This window comes from Cnephaeus nilssonii, assembly GCF_951640355.1.
Source record: "Cnephaeus nilssonii genome assembly, chromosome: 11".
Lineage (NCBI taxonomy): Eukaryota > Metazoa > Chordata > Mammalia > Chiroptera > Vespertilionidae > Cnephaeus > Cnephaeus nilssonii.
Window position 1 is genome coordinate 88,898,931 of NC_137082.1, and position 18,187 is coordinate 88,917,117.

General features: G+C 57.8%; 1 protein-coding gene across 2 annotated transcripts in view; it reads left to right on the forward strand.

The window, feature by feature from the left end:
- GAREM1 (GRB2 associated regulator of MAPK1 subtype 1) overlaps positions 1-14,645 on the forward strand; it is a 162,677-nt gene extending 148,032 nt beyond the window's left edge. For both annotated transcript variants that reach the window (XM_079783703.1, XM_079783704.1), the window contains 2 exons: positions 11,409-11,572; positions 13,386-14,645. In XM_079783703.1, coding sequence (XP_079639829.1) covers positions 11,409-11,572; positions 13,386-14,274 — 1,053 coding nt within the window. In that variant the 3' untranslated portion in view covers positions 14,275-14,645. The remainder of the gene's footprint in view (positions 1-11,408; positions 11,573-13,385) is intronic.
- Positions 14,646-18,187: the final 3,542 nt, after the last annotated feature.

Below are 18,187 nucleotides of genomic sequence, written 5' to 3' on the forward strand. Positions count from 1 at the left end.
TCCAACAGCAGAACCACGCGTGTTCACTCCGGGTTGGGTGTTGACATGGCAGCGCTTCCTGAGATTCGTGACAGGAACGTCCTAACAGGAGCTCGAGGTCGTCCCCACTGGTTCACACCACGTTGCACTGCTCCCGTGCCGAAGCACCCGCCCCGCTCCCTGACGGGCAGGGCTGCCCAGCCTGTGGGAGGCGGAGGGGTTGAGTCCAGGATGGATGGGAGCATGTGTTCATGTTACAAGGCAGGCCGTGCTTCGGAAATCAGGCTCCTGTAGCGCAGCATACTGGATGGTTGGGGTTCGAGAAAAACACGACCTAAAGGGTAAATTTCATGCCATGGTGACTGGGCCTAGATCAGTAAGGGCGGACGTGACGGGGTGCGTCTGAACCCGCCTCCCACGGGCTGAAGGACGGAAGGAGTGTGAGAGGGAGTGCCCAGCGTCCAGAGAGGGAGTGCCCGGCGTCCTGGGGGTCCTCGGCCCTCTCTGGCGCCAGACGGGGAGCGGGAGAGCGGCCACACCGTGGGGTCGGGAGCCAGAGGCGTGGAGCTCCCTCCACCACTTAGCAGCTGCGAACCTTGGGCGAAATATTTAACCTCCTGAGCCACTTCCTGTGGGCGTAGAGCCTCTTCTCTGCAGGATTGTGTGGTCCTCAGTCCTTGGCACTTTCCCTGGCATTCAGTGAATAGTAGGAGTCACTTAATACAGGAGGGATTTTGACTTAGGGTCATGATTTGGGGGGAGTTTTTGCCTCTGTCCTTTCCTCTCTAGGGGATCCAGCCTCTCCACAGCCTGCCTGCCCCCCCCCCCCAGGTCCCGGCACCCGGCAGGGGCCGGTGGTCCCCACGTTCCAGAAGTGTGTGTGATGGTCCCATCTCCCTGGGTCTCTGGGATATTGCAAAAACCTGAGTTTAAAGATAACAAGACATCCTTTGCATCTGACTGTAAAAATGTCTACCTGATAAGCTGGGTGGTGTGTGATGGTTCCCTGGCTGTGGAGCCAGATGTGGGACCGGGATAACGGGGCCGCAGACACGCGGGGCATCGTGTGGGCCCGCAGCACGAGGCTCTTCCCTGGGGGCAGGGACGGAGGGACAGAGTGACTGTGGAAGAGCCCCCTGGGCTCGAAGGCTGCAGACGCAGGTCCGACACTGGCAGTGCCACGCAAACCCATAAAGCAGGCGTCCTCAAACCACGGCCCGCGGGCCACAGGCGGGTGTTTTTGCCGTTTTGTTTTTTTACTTCAAAATAAGATATGTGCAGTGTGCATAGGAATTTGTTCATAGTTTTTTTTAAACTATAGTCGGGCCCCCCAACAGTCTGAGGGACAGTGAACTGGCCCCCTGTTTAAAAAGTTTGAGGACCCCTGACATAGAGAGATGAAGGCCTTGACTCTCTCTTCCTCAAGATATCACAACCTGCAAGTGTCCGCCCTGCAGAATCGGGGGCCTCAAGTGACTACCTAAGGCTTAAAAATAAATGCCATAATATGAGCATAACCCGTGGACACAGACAGTGGGGGCTGAGGGCATGTGCTGGGGGTGGGGGCAGCCCGGGAGAGGCCAGTGGGGGAAAAAGGAGACTCATGTAATACTTTAAACAATAAAGAATTTAAATTTTTTTTTAAATCTGACATTTCTGTCAAGAGGGTACAAATTATGTGAAATCTTAATTAAAATAATAATTAGTGATTTTGCTGAAACGAAAGCAAAGCAAAAAATGTGGAATCCTATCTAATAAAAGAGTAATATGCAAATTGACCATACCTCCGCTACACCCACAAACCACGCCACCAGCCAATCAGGATGCAAATAAACCCAACCAAGATGGCTGCGGCCACAGAGAGCAGGAGGGAGGCTTGGGTTTCCCCGGCAATGGAGGAAGCCAAGCTTTCCGCCTGCCCTTACCCGCCTAGGCCTCCACTCAAGGCTACAAAGTTTCAATTATAGAAGATAAATAAACCCCAGATACCAGGGCCTCTGCTTGGGTTGCTGGGGGTGTGGCCGGCCTGCAAACCACCACAGGCCTCTCGCCCAGGCCACCCCACGCCTGAAGGGAACCCCCACCCTGATCCGGGACACCCTTCAGGGCAAACCAGCTGGCCCCTACCCATGCACCAGGCCTCTATCCTATCTAATAAAAGAGTAATATGCAGATTGATCATCACTCCAACACACAAGATGGCTGCCCCCATGTGGTCAAAGATCCTGCCCCCATGTGGACACAAGACCAGCAGGGGAGGGCAGTTGGGAGGGACCAGGCCTGCAAGGGAGGGCAGTTGGGGGCAATCAAGCCTGCAGGGGAGGGCAGTTAGGGGTGATCAGGCCGGCAGAGAAGGGAAGTTGGGGGTGACCGGGCCTGCAGGGAAGGGCAGTTGGGGGGCACCCAGGCCTGCAGTGGAGAGCAGTTGGGGGGACCAGGCCTGCAGGGGAGGGCAGTTAGGGGTGACCAGGCCTGCAGGGGAGGGAAGTTAGGGGCAAACAGGCTGGCAGGGGAGCAGTTAGGCATCAATCAGGCTGGCAGGGGAGTGGTTAGGGGGTGATCAGGCTGGCAGGCAGAAGCAGTTAGGGGCAATCAGGAAGGCAGGCAGGTGAGCAGTTGAGAGCCAGCAGTCCTGGATTGTGAGAGGGATGTCCGACTGTCCATTTAGGCCCGATCCCACCAGGCAGTTGGACATCCCTTGAGGGGTCCCAGATTGAAGAGAGTGCAGTCTGGGCTGAGGGACACCCCCCCCCCTCCGTGCACGAATTTCGTGCACCGGGCCTCTAGTAAATATATAATAATGTAAATAAATAAATAAATGCTATAAAAATATGGGGGGGGGGAGCTTAAGTTCATTTCAGAGAGGAAGGGAGAGAGAGAGAGAAACATCACTGGGGATCGAGCCTGCAACCCAGGCATGTGCCCTTGACCGGAATCGAACCATGACCTCCTGGTTCATGGGTTGATATTCAACCCCTGAGCCACACCGGCCGGACTAAAAGTAGGGTTCCTTATAAACTGGGGAAAGTGGCTATGAGAATTGACACTACTCTGAATTTTTATTTATTTTGTCCTTGGACTTTTCCTCTGTGCCAAATATTAATATTAGATAAAGGCATTAAAGGACAGGTTTTTCTTAAATAAGCCTGACGGATTAATATTCAAGCTTTGGTACTAAGAATATTAATCTGGAAGTGATTATTTACTTTTCAAAATAATTGCTCTACCAAAGGACTCACTCAGGAGTTCACTAATTAATGAGTCTCCTAAGGCATCTGACATTCAATTAATTTTAATCACAGCCTTTGAGGTGTACTCTGTAAGCAAGCCTTATACCAAGGCTCCCACTTGTTCATTGGAATAAGGACTCAATTATTGTTGTGTTTTAGTAATTTTGAAACTAATTGCCTCCGGTTGCATGTAGGTAATTTGTTTTTAAATGAAACCTCGGCCGGGAATTTATTTTTTTCTCCTGTGCCCATGGGAAGTCGCCATGATTATACCGCTAATAAAGTTGTTAGAATGTTCTATGGGTTAGCTCTTGTTTCAGATCTGGCTCTCAGATAGCATTTGCATAAAATCGCATTGCTGGGAGGGTCATACACCATTTAAACATATACACTGAGTGGCCAGATTATGATGATCTCTGAACGCATAATAATCTGGCCACTCAGTGTATATCCTATAGAATAAAAGGCTGATATGCAAATTGTCCCCTCGACCAGGAGTTCGACCAGCAGGCAGGCTGGCCAACCGCCCATGTCCCCTCCCCCTGGCCAGGCTGGCTGGACCCCACCCATGCACGAATTCATGCACTGGGCCTCTAACATACATACACACACACACACACACACACACACTGAGTGGCCAAGTTATTATGCGTTCAGAGATCATCATAATCTGGCCACTCAGTGTATGTATCACGTGTTATTACCCTCCTTGCTCAGAAAAAGTCCTTTTTGCCCCCTGCCCAATGGCACATTCTCTCCCTGAGCCAGGGAAGCACCCTCGGGTTTAAACAAGCCCCCTTTTCAGACCCACTTGCCCTTCTGCTCCGGGAGCGGCCTCCTGCACCCCCTGCCCCCCTCCCCGGGGGCTTGGACAAGGAGGCTGGCTGAGACCGGGTCCCTGTCGGCCTCCTGCACCCCCCGCCCCCCTCCCCGGCGCTTGGACAAGGAGGCTGGCTGAGACCGGGTCCCTGTCGGCCTCCTGCACCCCCCGCCCCCCTCCCCGGGGGCTTGGACAAGGAGGCTGGTGAGACCCGGTCCCTGTCGGCCTCCTGCACCCCCCCTCCCCCTCCCCGGGGCTTGGACAAGGAGGCTGGCTGAGACCGGGTCCCTGTCGGTGCAGAACGCTGGACAAGAAACCTGTAAACCATCTCTGCCCTCATGTCATCCATCAAATAGAGGCTCGCCTATTGCCGTTTTGTCGTGATCCAACTTGAATGTCTGTCGGGCTGCAAATGCCCCGATGGGTCCTGACAGGGTTATGAACTCTCTGTATAAAAGCCTCTTTATAAATAAGATTTCTGACGGCGGTAACGGTTTGCTGTCTGGGAGAGGGAGTGTGGGAAGAAAGGGAACACGCGGGGCAGGGGGCAGGCAGCGAAGGCAAAGTTACCAAGTTCGAGGCAGCGAGGTCACCAAACGGCCGTCCTCGATTGCCGGCGGGGGCCCGAGGCTGGCTTTTTAGAGCAGAAAACCCACAGGAAAGGTGAGTCCGTCCGTAGTCTGTATGTTTCCTGAATCGTCTTCTCACAGAAACAGAATGGCCCTTCCCTGCCTACGCGTCCGGATCCCGGGAGTGGCTGCCCTCGCGTCTTTGACATTTTCACACACACACACACACACCCCACCCCACCCCCACCCCCGCCCGCGTGCGGCCTCATCAGCCAGCTTCTCCAGATTCATTGCCTTTGATTTAACAGTGGAATAACCACTGCTATGAAATTTTCTTTTAAAAAAAAAAAATTTTTTTTTATTGATTCAGAAAGGAAGGGAGAGGAGGAGAGAGATAGAAACATCAGTGATGAGAGAGAATCATTGATTGGCTGCCTCCTGCACGCCCCCTACTGGGAATCGAGCCTGCAACCCAGGCATGTGCCCTTGACCGGAATCGAACCCAGGACTCTTCAGTCTGCAGGCCAACGCTCTATCCACTGAGCCAAACTGGCTAGGGCAGAATTTTTTATTTTATTTTATTTTATTTTATTTTTTTCAGAAAGAAGAAGACAGTTAAGCAAAAAACATGTCCTAGTAAGTGTACCATTTCCTCGTCTTAACCTTTCTCCTTCGTCCCGTTAGTGCAGGGGCCTGTGAGTGTCTTACCTTCCTGTAATTCCTGGGAAGTGTCAGCGGAAGTTCATGTCACAAGAGAAAGACCTGGGTTCGTAGTCATGGTCTGAGATGCTCCGGTTGTGTGACGGTGCGGACTGTCCCGCACACACCTGCGTGGAGCCTGTTCCCCGTCAGGCGCCAGCGAGTTGTCCTTCTCACAGATCCGTGCCCCCGTCCTCACAGGCGGCTGGGCGGCGAGCCCACCTTGTCTGCCGTCGTCCACCCGCCATCGGCCCTCGGCCCTCCGCTCAGCTCTCTGCCAGCTGAAGCGTGAGCGACGTCGGCAGGGGGGAGGGGACAGGGCGGCTAAGTGCCCGTGCCAGGGGGTAGGTGGGCCCGTGGAGCTCTCTGGACAGGGTTCTGAACAAAGGAAATAGTCCCACTCGGCGATGCGTGTGACTTGACCGCAGATGGGGGTTGGGTTCTGACTTCGTGGACCGCCTTCCCTGAGAAGCATAAGGCCTCCCCGCGCCGTCTGACCTCGCGGGTGCCCTCCGTCCTCGCCTCAGCTGCCCGGCGACACGCTGCCTTTGGTGACGCGCCTGGCTCTCCGTGGCCAGGACGGCGAAGGCAGGTACAACAGCAGAGCGTGTGTCCTCGCTTCTCTCTGAAGGGAGAGGAGAGCCCAGGTCCCAGGGGTCCGTGTGCACTCCACCTCCTGGCCACCTGTACACACCCGGCACGTTTTTCAAGTTCCTTCCAACTTAAATAAAAAACAAAAATAGCCCTGACTGGTTTGGCTCAGTGGATAGAGCGTCGGCCTGCGGACTCAAGGGTCCCAGGTTCGATTCCGGTCAAGGGCAGGTACCTTGGTTGCGGGCACATCCCCAGTAAGGGGGTGTGCAGGAGGCAGCTGATAGATGTTTCTAACTCCCTGTCCCTCTCCCTTCCTCTCTGTAAAAAACCAATAAAATATATTTTTTTTAAAAAAATAAATAAAGCCCGGCCGGTGTGGCTCAGTGGTTGAGCATTGATCTATGAACCAGCAGGTCACAGTTCAATGCCCAGTCAGGGGGCATGGGTTGCCGGCTCCATCTCCAGTAGGGGGCATGCAGGAGGCAGCCAATCCATGATTCTCTCTCATCATTGCTGTTTCTATCCCTCCCTCCCTCTCCCTTTCTTTCTGAAATCAATAAAAATGTATTTAAAAATAAGTAAATAAAAATTAAAAACACATGCCTCCTTCGATCCTGTACCCTTTCTAGTAACTGGCTCCCCGTTACTTCCGGCCAGCGTTCCTCAAAGAGTGGTCTGGCCTCACTGGCCATCCTCACCTCCTGTTCTAGCTTTGACTTCTGCCCCCCTCACTGGACCCAGGCTTCCCCTGATAAAATCCCCAGTAACCTGCTAACTATTACATAAGGTCCAGGCCCTACCAGACTTTGCCACATCCTTCCGCCTTTCCTCTGTCTTCCTCCTGCCGTCCGCCTCACCCCGGACACCCTCCAGCACGGCTCTGCTCTGAGAGCGCTAAGATGGGCCCACAGGCTTCCTTCCTTTCTGTCTCCCCGTCCCGTCTTCCGTGGCCGCTCTGCTTCGCTGCTCAGTGGAGATCTCAGTGCCTCCGGGGCCCAGATTCTGTTGACAGAAGGTCGAGCTCCAGCTCAGCAACTTCAACACGGCCCTGCCCTTCCCTCCGCCTTCCCATCTGGTGAGAGGCACCAGCTTTAGCTCCTCACCGACGCCGCCAGGCCAGGGCATCGGGCGGGGGCTCTCACGCCTCCACACCTTTGACACTGCGAATTCCTTCTTCCTCAAAACTGTCTCAGCAGCATTCCCTAGGAGTGTCTTCTTCTGGCACCTGGAGAAGATGCCTGGTGGCCCGCTCACCCTCGCTCCTACTTCTGTCCCACGGCCAACTGGCCTCTCAGTGACGTGTGTCCCTCCCTCCCCATGAGGTCCAGGATCCGCCTCTTTGTGTATAAAACACCAGCTCGGGGAGCATTGGATGGGCACGCCCCGTCCCTCTGAACAAATCAGCAGCAAAATGGAGTGAATGTATGTGTCCAATAGCAAGGTGTAATGAATGCCGTACGTGGGAAAAGGGAAAGTGATGGCCATGTTTTGGAGGTTTGGGGGGACAATGGAAGAGATGGTTCCTATGATCCCGGCTGGTAGCCCCCAGGATAGACACTTTTCATAACCAAACCACCCCCCATTAAATGATGGCCATCAGCTGAACATGCCACCCTGAGAATAGAGGGTGGGCGGAAATGGGTTTACAGCTGTGAGTCTGTAAGACACAGTTTATTCTTGTACTAGAGGCCCAGTGCACGAAATTCGTGTACAGGGGGCGGGGGCATCCCTCAGCCCGGCCTGCACCCTCTCCAATAAGGAACCCCTCAGGGGATATCTGACTGCTGGTTTAGGCCCGATCCCGGGATCAGGCCTAAACCTGCAGTTGGACATCCCTCTCGCAATCCAGGACCGTTGGCTCCTAACCACTTGCCTGCCTGCCTGCCTGCCTGCCTGCCTGCCTGATCGCCCCCTAACTGCCCCCCTGCTGACCTGGTCGCCCCCCAACTGCCCCCCTGCCAGCCTGGTTGCCCCCCAACTGCCCCCCTGCCGGCCTGGCCATCCCCAACTGCCCCCCTGCTGGCCTGGTCGACCCCTAACTGTCCGGAAGGAAGTCAGACGTCCGGAAGATGTCCGGTCACCCATTCTAATTAGCATATTACCCTTTTATTAGTATAGATTAGCATTTATTCCTGATTGTCCTCTATTTCCACACGAACAGCTGTAAGCCTGCTTTCACCCACTGTGTGCCTCTAGACTTAAAGTGGCCGATCTAGAGAGAGCAGAACGCCTCGCTTTTCGATGAGTTAGCTTTCCGTGTCGCCCTGGGTTGGCGGCCTGCTGCGGGAAGCGAGGACCGAGGGGCCTAAGGTGTGACAAGCAGTGAGTCGCTGGGCGTCTGGGAAAGGGAAGGGCTGGGCGAGGAGCAGGAGGTGCAGGAAGCGGCCGCGGGGAGAAGAGCTGCGGAGCTCAGAATGGCTGGGAGTCGGGGCTCGGGGCTCGGGTGGGCGGTGGCCCTCCGGCTGCTCCCGGACCCAGTTGTGCTCATGGACCGTCATGCACCGTGGGAGCCTGACAGTCCCTGCCAACACCCAGGCGACTCATGCCCGATGGTGCCTACCTGTAGGCAGAGGTCCCCCAGGACCTGCAGGGCCAGTGGCAGCTGCCTCAAGCCGAGCACCTGCCCGGGCTTAGCACCAGCGTGGGGGGGAGGGGTTCCTGCTGATCCAGGTGCCTCCCTCCTGTGCCTCCGGTGGGACTCCAGTCTGTTTAAGAACGGACTGCAGCCCGGCCGGCATGGCTCGGCGGTTGAGCATTGACCTCTGAACCAGGAAGTCCCGGTTCCATTCCCTGTCAGGGCACAGGCCTGGATTGCCAGCCCCATCCCCAGTGTGGGGTGTACAGGAGGCAGCCGATCAGGGATTCTCTCTCATCATTGGTGTTTCTATCTCTCTCTCCCCCTCCCTTCCTCTCTGACATCAATAAAAATGTATTTATCAAAAACAAAAGGGAACAGACTGCCTTGGGATCGAAGAGAAGGGCCCAGCCCAGCAGGCACGGTGGCCTAGCGTCCCTCCCTCAGAACAGTAACTAGTGACTCAGGCCGGCGCCACGCCTCCCAGGGGGAACCTGGCAAAGGCTCTAGGCTGCCCAGTGGGGGAGGCGGTGGCAGGACCAGCTCGAGGGACCTCGGGTGCCTGGGGTTGGGGGAGAGGCCGTCTCCGAGGTCAGACTCGGCGGCGAGCGAGCGGCTTCGCTGTTCTCACCCTGGGTCAGCTGGGTCGGCTAAGATGCGCGTGGCAATGGACTCTGCGCGTGTGGTCACTGGCCCCTAGGTAAGCGGCCTCTAATGAGGTGCCGGCCTTAACGACTCGTCCCAAAATGAGAAAAGTCTAAATCGGATTCGACACCAGCCGTGTCCTCCTCGTCCGCAACCAAGGTACATGCCCTTGACCGGCATCGAACCTGGGACCCTTCAGTCCACAGGCCGACGCTCTATCCACTGAGCCAAACCGGTTAGGGCCCAAGTGTTCGTTTTGAAAATGGAAGAGCTAACGGACAGACTCCTCGCCGCCTCCGGTCTCCCGTGACCACGGACACTGTAAGCACAGCGGACCCCGCGCCTCTGGTCAGTCCCACCGCCACCACCCGCAAGCCCTGACCGGCGGGAGCAGAGGACACGATGTGTTGGCTACTTGTCTTGTAACCAGTGTGTGTTCCCACAAGCCGGGCAGGGGTGACCCAGCCAGAGCTTCCCCACCTCCTGGTTGGTTCTTAGCTTCTCTCTCTCTCTCTCTCTCTCTCTCTCTCTCTCTCTCTCTCTCAATTTCAGAGAGGAAGGGAGAGGGACAGATAGAAACAGCAACGAAGAGAGAGAACCATCGATTGGCTGCCTCTTACACGCCTCACACTGGGGATCGAGCCCGCAACCTGGGCATGTGCCCTGACCCGGGATCCAACTGTGACCTCCTGGTTCATAGGTCAAAGCTCGACCCCTGAGCCACGCTGGGCGGTTCTCGGCGTCTTCAGAAGACCCCAGAGTGGTGCCAGGTTCCGCGAGCCAGCTGGACGGCCCTGTCCTTGACCGGACCTCCTCCTGCATCCGCCGCCGCCTTCCCAAGCGCAAAGGGGAGAGCCGGGAGGGGAAGCCGGTCTGCTGCTCTGAGGACCGGGTTTTGGCCTGAAGAGCGTCTCCCGATGAGAAGCTGGGCCCGGAGGGTCCCCGTAAGCAGGAGGGGGGTCCTCCAGGTGCCAGCAGTGACGCCCTCCCGCCCCCCACCGCCCCAGGAAGAAACCCAATGGGTCAGATTTTTCAGGTCACCTCCATTTCACTTAGAATTGAGGTTTGCCAGGTCCCCGGGGACAGGCGACTTTCCCCCCCACCCGGTTTCCCCGGCCGGTGCGTCAGGCGGGGCCAGTCAGAGCCCGTGTGCGTGCGGGCGCTAGAAGATGCGGGGCAGCGTGAACCCGTGTCCCTGGGTCGTAAGCAAACAGAGGCAAGGCCAAGGGGAGCTGGCCGTTTCGTTGCCTCTGTCACCCAGAGCTGCTGGGGCAGGAAGGCATTGAGAGCAAAGGGGAAGGCACCCGTGGGGACCCGGCCGGAACGCAGGCGAGGCTGTGTTTGCCAAAGTCAGACTGGCTCTGTTCTCCCGTGTCCTTTAGGGTAGACCAGCAGAGCCGGGTATAAGCTGCCCCCTGCTGGCAGGCACCGAGAAGTGCATAAAAATGTGCACCACTTGAAAAAGTCATATTCTGGCTCCGTGGTTGAACATTGACCTATGAACCAGGAGGTCACGGTTCGATTCCCAGTCAGGGCACATGCCCGGGTTGCGGGCTTGGTCCCCCGTGTGGGGCATGCAGGAGGCGGCCCATCCATGATTCTCTCTCATCATGGATGTCTCTCTCTCTCCCTCTCCCTTCCTCTCTGAGATGAATAAAAACGTGTTTTTTTACAAAAGTGCTCTCTTGGGAATTCAGAGAGCTGCCTTCATTATCCTGTGAGCCTCTCTTCTCCAAGCGTGGGCCTGGTCCCGCAGCATCAGTCTCTGCGGAGAGCTTATGAGGAATGCAGGCTCTCAGGCCCCACCCTGGGTCCCGGAATCAGCCTACGTGGCAGCAGGATCCCCGGGGGAGTCATGATCCACGTGCACACTTACACGTGAGAAGCCCCGAGCGTGACTTCCGAAGGAACTCCGACCCAGGGCACGGATCACTGTGCCCTCGGTTTGGGTCAGATCGAATTCACTTTGAACAGTGAGTGAAAACCACCGACGGGCAAGGAGAGTTTGACCCCCGGCCGCTTTATGCCCTTATTGTCTTCCTCCTCTTGCCGCACCTGCCCTCGCACATCACTCACCCTCCCCCGTGCTGTGTCCCAGCGACCTGCGGTATTTCGGCAGCAGCATCTGTCCCGGGAAGGGTGGGGGAGGCACGGGTTCTGCCTCGGGCATCCCCTGCGTCCCTCCCCCGTCCCGAGGCCCTGCTGGTACCTCCCGCGTTTGCCGGGAGCGGTGGGCCCGCAGGGGGACTGCCGGGCCCGTCCGTCCGTCTAACCCTCGGTGTTCTTTCCCGTGCCAGGTCAGGGAAGAGTGCCGGCTCCTGAACGCCCCGCCGGTTCCGCCCCGAAGCGCCAAGCCTTTGTCCACCAGCCCCTCCGTCCCGCCGCGCACAGCCAGGCCCCGGCCGCAGACCCGCTCTCCCAGCCCCACCCTGTCCTACTACTCGTCAGGGCTGCACGACATGTAAGTTCACGCCAGGCCGGGTCGGGGGTCCCGAGAACAGTGTGGAGGGAGCACCCCCAAGGCCGGTGGCGGGAGAGGAGACATTCGTGTTGGTCTTGAGCTAGGAGGAGAGCCAGGGTCCCAGGAGGAAGGAGCCCGAGCCCGAGGGGTTCCGTGATGAAGGCCGACTGGTTCTCTTAGAAGCAATCCAGCCCAGCCGGCCTGGCTCAGGGGCTGAGCATCGACCTAGGAACCAGGAGGTCACAGTTCGATTCCTGGTCGGGGCACAGGCCCGGGTTGCAAGCTCGATCCCCAGTGGGGGGCGTGCAGGAGGCAGCCGATCCATGATTCCCTCTCATCATTGATGTTTCTATCTCTCTCCCTCTCCCTTCCTTTCTGACATCAATTATACACACACACACACACACACACACACACACACACATATATATACATATACGTATATATAATTAAATTTATATTTATATAATTAAATATATATATATTTAAATTTAAAAAAAAAAAGCAGCAGCAATCCGTGGCTGCCCTCAGCTCTCACAAACCAGCGTGCGTCCCTTCCGCTTTGCGACATGAGCACCCAGGGGGCACCTTCGGGACTCGGCCGTGACAGGGTCCCTGGCTCGCTCTGCTCGGAGTCCCCAGGCGGGACGAGCCCTTCTGGGCCCTCCATCGCTGCCGGGCGTCCTTCGTCCCGTCCGGACCTCCCTGCCGTGAGCGCCTTCTCTCGCTGGACAGCTCCTGTCATCTTGGGCAAAGGCCCGTCCCTTTTCGTAGGAACCTTTCACTATGGCGCGTTGGACACCTACCGCCATGTGACTTCCAGGCATTCCTTACGTCTGGGAGACAGAGGGCCCCTCGCTTCTCTTCGGGAGCCCGTGAGGATGTGGGGTGAGCCGGGTGTGAGTCTCCTCAGGTCCCCTGGCGCCACCGCCTGAGCGCGTGCTTACGCTATGGCCCAAGCCCAGCGCACTTGCACGATTCCCCCTCCACCCCCCACCCCCGGTCCTCACGGGTTTAGGTGGCTGGTCTTTGCAGGTGTCTTCTGTTCTGCCAACACTTAACTCTTTATGCTGATGTGACTCGGTAGTGCAGAGGCCCAGGCCAGCACCAGCACAGCGCCCGACTGTCATGGTGGTGGCCAGGTGGTCTTGTCCCAGGCACAGGGTGGCCAGCACCAGGCGCCCGTTTGCCGCTCCGGCCTGGCCGCTGCGCACTCCACCCGTCAATCCAGCACCCGCTGGTGATACGCCCGAGCATGGTGAACAATGTTTCTCATCAGAAAGCTCTAGGCACCCACCAACCATGAGTGTCTTGTTGGTTAAATATGTGTGTACCTATAGATGTGCCATCTCCACTGTAGCATTTTAAATCGTGTTCCTGTCCATAGTTAACACTATATGTGAGTAACTTAAAGCTTCTCTTTTTAGTTTTTTAAAATATATTTTTATTGAGTTCAGAGAGGAAGGGAGAGGGAGAGAGAGAAACATCAATGATGAGAATCCTTGGTGGGCTGCATGCCCCCTGCTGGACAGATTCTTTTCCTAGAAAACTCCCTGAGGTTCTCAGGTCCTGATAGAATTCATGGTAAGAAATAGTGGGGAGGGGCTTGGGATGGGAAGGGGGGGGATGAGGACAAATAGGCAATACCTTAATCAATAAAGAAATTAAGAAAAAAGAAAAAAAGAAATAAAAAAAATAGTGTCTACTTTCCTAACTGCCCTTTCCTACTCGGCGGCGGCATGCTGGGAGAAGGGAGGCTTGTCGCTGACTCTGTGTCCTGGCCGCTAACCGCCCTTTCTGTGTTGGCTTTCAGCGGCGGGCCTAAAAGCGACGCCAGCCCAGCCGACAGCGCCCCCGCCTCCTGCTACCCGTGCCACCGCGGGAAGCCCGACGCGCTGGACCTGCAGTCCCCGCCGGGCAGCCCCTCGGACCCGCTGTCCGCCCGGCTCTCCTGGCCCAGCCATCGCTCGGGAGCATCCTTGGAGGCCCACGCCCGCAGCGACTTCCTGCTGGACCCCAGCCGCAGCTACAGCTACCCCCGGCAGAAGACGCCGGGCACGCCGAGCAGACACTGCCCGGCGCCCTTGGACCTGGAGGGCCGCGAGCCCCCGGCCGGCCCCCCCAGCGCGGCCCCGGCGGGCTTCGGCGGCGGCGGCGGCTCCGGTTGCCCCAAGTCGGCCAGCTACTCCCTGGGGAGCACCGAGGAGAAGCCGCTGGCGGCCGGCGCCACCAAGCAGAGCCTGTCGTGCCCCGCCCTGCCCCCCAGGGCGCCACGGCCCGCGGAAGAGAGAGCCTCCTCCGGAACCCCGCCTTTGCCTCTGAAGATCGACGGTGCTGAGGGGGACCCCACGGCGGGGCCCGCGGACCCGGCCGAGGACCAGTACTTTGTGCCGAAGGGCGCGCAGGACATCTTCTCCTTCTCCTCGCCGCTCCACCTGCAGCTGGCGCCCCGCTCCTGCGGGGACGGCTCCCCCTGGCAGCCGCCCGCCGACCTGTCGGGGCTCTCCATCGAGGAGGTGTCCAAGTCCCTGCGGTTCATCGGCCTGTCGGAAGACGTCATCTCCTTCTTCGTGACCGAGAAGATCGACGGGAATCTGCTGGTGCAGCTGACGGAGGAGATCCTCTCGGAGGACTTCAGACTGAGCAAACTGCAGGTGAAGAAGATCCTGCAGTTCATCAACGGCTGGAGGCCCAAGATATAGCCCCGCCCCCACCCCCGCGGGCACCTCGAACCCCGGAACGTGGGCTGGAGGGGGGCTGGGACACGAGCTCGTGTTTTCTTTTGCACTAAAAGCCTTCTCTGTAAATAGGGGTCAGAGAAGCGCTCACTATGCAGACCACGTTTTTGAACGGTGAGCGGGCTATTTTGTACATCAATAAAAACGCTGTACAGAACACGCAGAGGTGCCTTGTACGTCACTCAACACGCAGCAGCTGCTAAGAGACAACAGGCGTGTCCCGAGGCGGGGCCCTCACCCGAGCAGGGTGATGCGAGAAGGTATGATATTTATTGCAAAATAGCCAAAGCGGAAAGACATGAGGATCTTTAAAAAACAAAACAAACCAACAGTTCCTTCCTGGGGGGGGCGGGGGGGGGGGGCAATCTATTGTAGTGAGCTCTGTCCTGTGCTCTGTTGGGGTACTCAGTGCGAACTGTCTCACTCTGTGCCTGGCAGTGTCGGTGATGTGAAACGACGCTGTCATGTTAAATGCTCGGGGGGGAGATCTTTGCACCCAACGGCATTTTCCAAAAGTCGTGCGTGGACAGAAGACACAGGACGCCCTTAGGAATCAGACCGGCCACGGTCACTCATCTGTAACTGCTGCTAATTTTATTGAGCAGAAGAAGGAAAAGCAGAATAGATACCATATGTGTGTAAATGTGTACGCAATACATATGTGTATGTTTTCCACCTCGTTGTGAGCCTCATGTTTTAAGGTAACGTCTGTTGGCTTCCACACGCCCACGGAGGTTCGGGGCCGCTGGCTGCGTGGACTCTCTTAGGAGGCGTGGAGAGACGCCCCAGGTGTGCGGGGAGCCCGCCCCCCGAAGCCTGGGCGTGGTGGGGTCCCCCCGGGAAGCGTGGACGAGATCAGGGGAGAGGCGGGGGGGGGGGGGGGTTCCCTTGGCTGCGAAGCCATGGTGGGCTGGGTTTTGTGCGTTAGCCTTCCTGCTGATGTCTAGGGAAATGACGATTCTTCTCGGGGTTGAGGGCCTCGTCCCCCCCGATTTCCGAAAGTGGGGTCTGCAGGGCGTTCCTTGGGCATCAGATGCACCATCTTCCGTGATGATGGGCTACATCTGATGAGTAATCTTTAAAAGTATCGATGGGAGTCCTCGTTTAGTTCATAAACCTCTTCACTCCTCTCTCCCAAAGAAACACATCATCGCTATACTTTAATTCCAAGAATTTCAGAACACGATTCTGTCAGATGTTGCCAAATGGGATTAAATATTGCAAACCCTAACGGCCTCCCCATCGCGTCCGGCTCTCTGCAGGAACATGTACCTCGCAAAGCTTTAGGTCTCCGAGCGAGTGAGGCCGCCGCGGAGCCCTGGGGTGGGTCTGTCCCGGGGTCCGGAGGCGCCCACAGCCCTGGCTGAGGCCATCGGGTCATTCCCTCCTCCTGCCACTAACAGTGGTCGGCAAACTCATTAGTCAGCAGAGCCAAATACCAACAGTACAACGACTGAAATTTCTTTTGAGAGCCAAATTTTTTAAACTTAAACTTCTTCTAACGCCACTTCTTCAGAATAGACTCGCCCAGGCCGAAAACCGACTTCTGCGCATGGGCCACGAAGTTTCAATCGCACTGTACGTGCGCGCCCGCACATGGTATTTTGTGGAAGAGCCACACTCAAGGCGCCAAAGAGCCGCATGTGGCTCGCGAGCCGCAGTTTGCCGACCACGGAACTAAAACAAATGAGCAAATGGGAAGGCAAGACCCACCCGCTCCTTCTGCAGACCCGTGCACGTGAGGCTTTAGTTCCTGGCGCTCAAGACATTTTTAATCTGTCTCCTGGTCTTCACCTTACCCGTCCCCGTAGACGTTTCCAGTACGGCTGCCCCCGGACGCCCGCGCCCCCCCCCCCCCCCCCCCCCCGGACGGGACGGGGCCTGCCGGGGACCCTGCTGGTCAGAAAGCCTCCCCGCAGGAGCGCCAGCCTCTCGGAATCTCCTGTTTACCGGAAGCCGACGGGGCGCCGCGGGGAGGCGTGTTTTCTTCGGCGAGTCCTGCCGAACCCGTTCGTAAGCACGTGGCCGTGGACACACTCCTCACCGCAGGGGAGGGAGAGGGCGGTTAGGGTTCCCTGTGAGGGTTCCCTGCGTAAACAACTGCCTCCTTTTACCTTTTTCTTTTTGGCAAAAACGTGACAGAAAGTCGTTTCTGTTTTTGTTGCCGCTGAGTGTGTGTGGCCGCTGAGTGGAAGTGCCCGCTGAGTGTGTGTGGCCGCTGAGTGTGTGTGGCCGCTGAGTGGAAGTGCCCGCTGAGTGTGTGGCCCGCTGAGTGTGTGTGGCCGCTGAGTGGAAGTGCCCGCTGAGTGTATGTGGCCGCTGAGTGTGTGTGGCCGCTGAGTGTGTGTGGCCGCTGAGTGGAAGTGCCCGCTGAGTGTATGTGGCCGCTGAGTGTGTGTGGCCGCTGAGTGTGTGTGCCTGCTGAGTGTGTGTGGCCGCTGAGTGGAAGTGCCCGCTGAGTGTGTGTGGCCGCTGAGTGTGTGTGGCCGCTGAGTGTGTGTGGCCGCTGAGTGTATGTGGCCGCTGAGTGTGTGTGGCCGCTGAGTGTGTGTGGCCGCTGAGTGGAAGTGGCCGCTGAGTGGAAGTGCCCGCTGAGTGTGTGTGGCCGCTGAGTGTGTGTGGCCGCTGGGTGGAAGTGGCCGCTGAGTGTGTGTGGCCGCTGAGTGGAAGTGGCCGCTGAGTGTGTGTGGCCCGCTGAGTGTGTGTAGCCGCTGAGTGGAAGTGCCCGCTGAGTGTATGTGGCCGCTGAGTGTGTGTGGCCGCTGAGTGTATGTGGCCGCTGAGTGTGTGTGGCCGCTGAGTGGAAGTGCCCGCTGAGTGTGTGTGGCCGCTGAGTGTGTGTGGCCGCTGAGTGGAAGTGCCCGCTGAGTGTGTGTGGCCGCTGAGTGTGTGTGGCCGCTGGGTGTGTGTGGCCGCTGAGTGTGTGTGGCCGCTGAGTGGAAGTGGCCGCTGAGTGGAAGTGCCCGCTGAGTGTGTGTGGCCGCTGAGTGTGTGTGGCCGCTGGGTGGAAGTGGCCGCTGAGTGTGTGTGGCCGCTGAGTGTCTGTGGCTGCTGAGTGTATGTGGCCGCTGAGTGTATGTGGCCGCTGAGTGGAAGTGGCCGCTGAGTGTATGTGGCCGCTGAGTGTCTGTGGCTGCTGAGTGTGTGTGGCCGCTGAGTGGAAGTGGCCGCTGAGTGTATGTGGCCGCTGAGTGTGTGTGGCTGCTGAGTGTATGTGGCCGCTGAGTGTGTGTGGCCGCTGAGTGTATGTGGCCGCTGAGTGTGTGTGGCCGCTGAGTGTGTGTGGCCGCTGAGTGTGTGTGGCCGCTGAGTGTATGTGGCCGCTGAGTGTGTGTGGCTGCTGAGTGTATGTGGCCGCTGAGTGTATGTGGCCGCTGAGTGTATGTGGCCGCTGAGTGTGTGTGGCCGCTGAGTGTGTGTGGCCGCTGAGTGGAAGTGGCCGCTGAGTGTGTGTGGCCGCTGAGTGTATGTGGCCGCTGAGTGTGTGTGGCCGCTGAGTGTATGTGGCCGCTGAGTGTGTGTGGCCGCTGAGTGGAAGTGGCCGCTGAGTGTGTGTGGCCGCTGAGTGTGTGTGGCCGCTGAGTGGAAGTGGCCGCTGAGTGTGTGTGGCCGCTGGGTGGAAGTGGCCGCTGAGTGTGTGTGGCCCGCTGAGTGTGTGTGGCCGCTGAGTGGAAGTGCCCGCTGAGTGTATGTGGCCGCTGAGTGTGTGTGGCCGCTGAGTGTATGTGGCCGCTGAGTGTGTGTGGCCGCTGAGTGGAAGTGCCCGCTGAGTGTGTGTGGCCGCTGAGTGTGTGTGGCCGCTGAGTGGAAGTGCCCGCTGAGTGTGTGTGGCCGCTGAGTGTGTGTGGCCGCTGAGTGGAAGTGCCCGCTGAGTGTG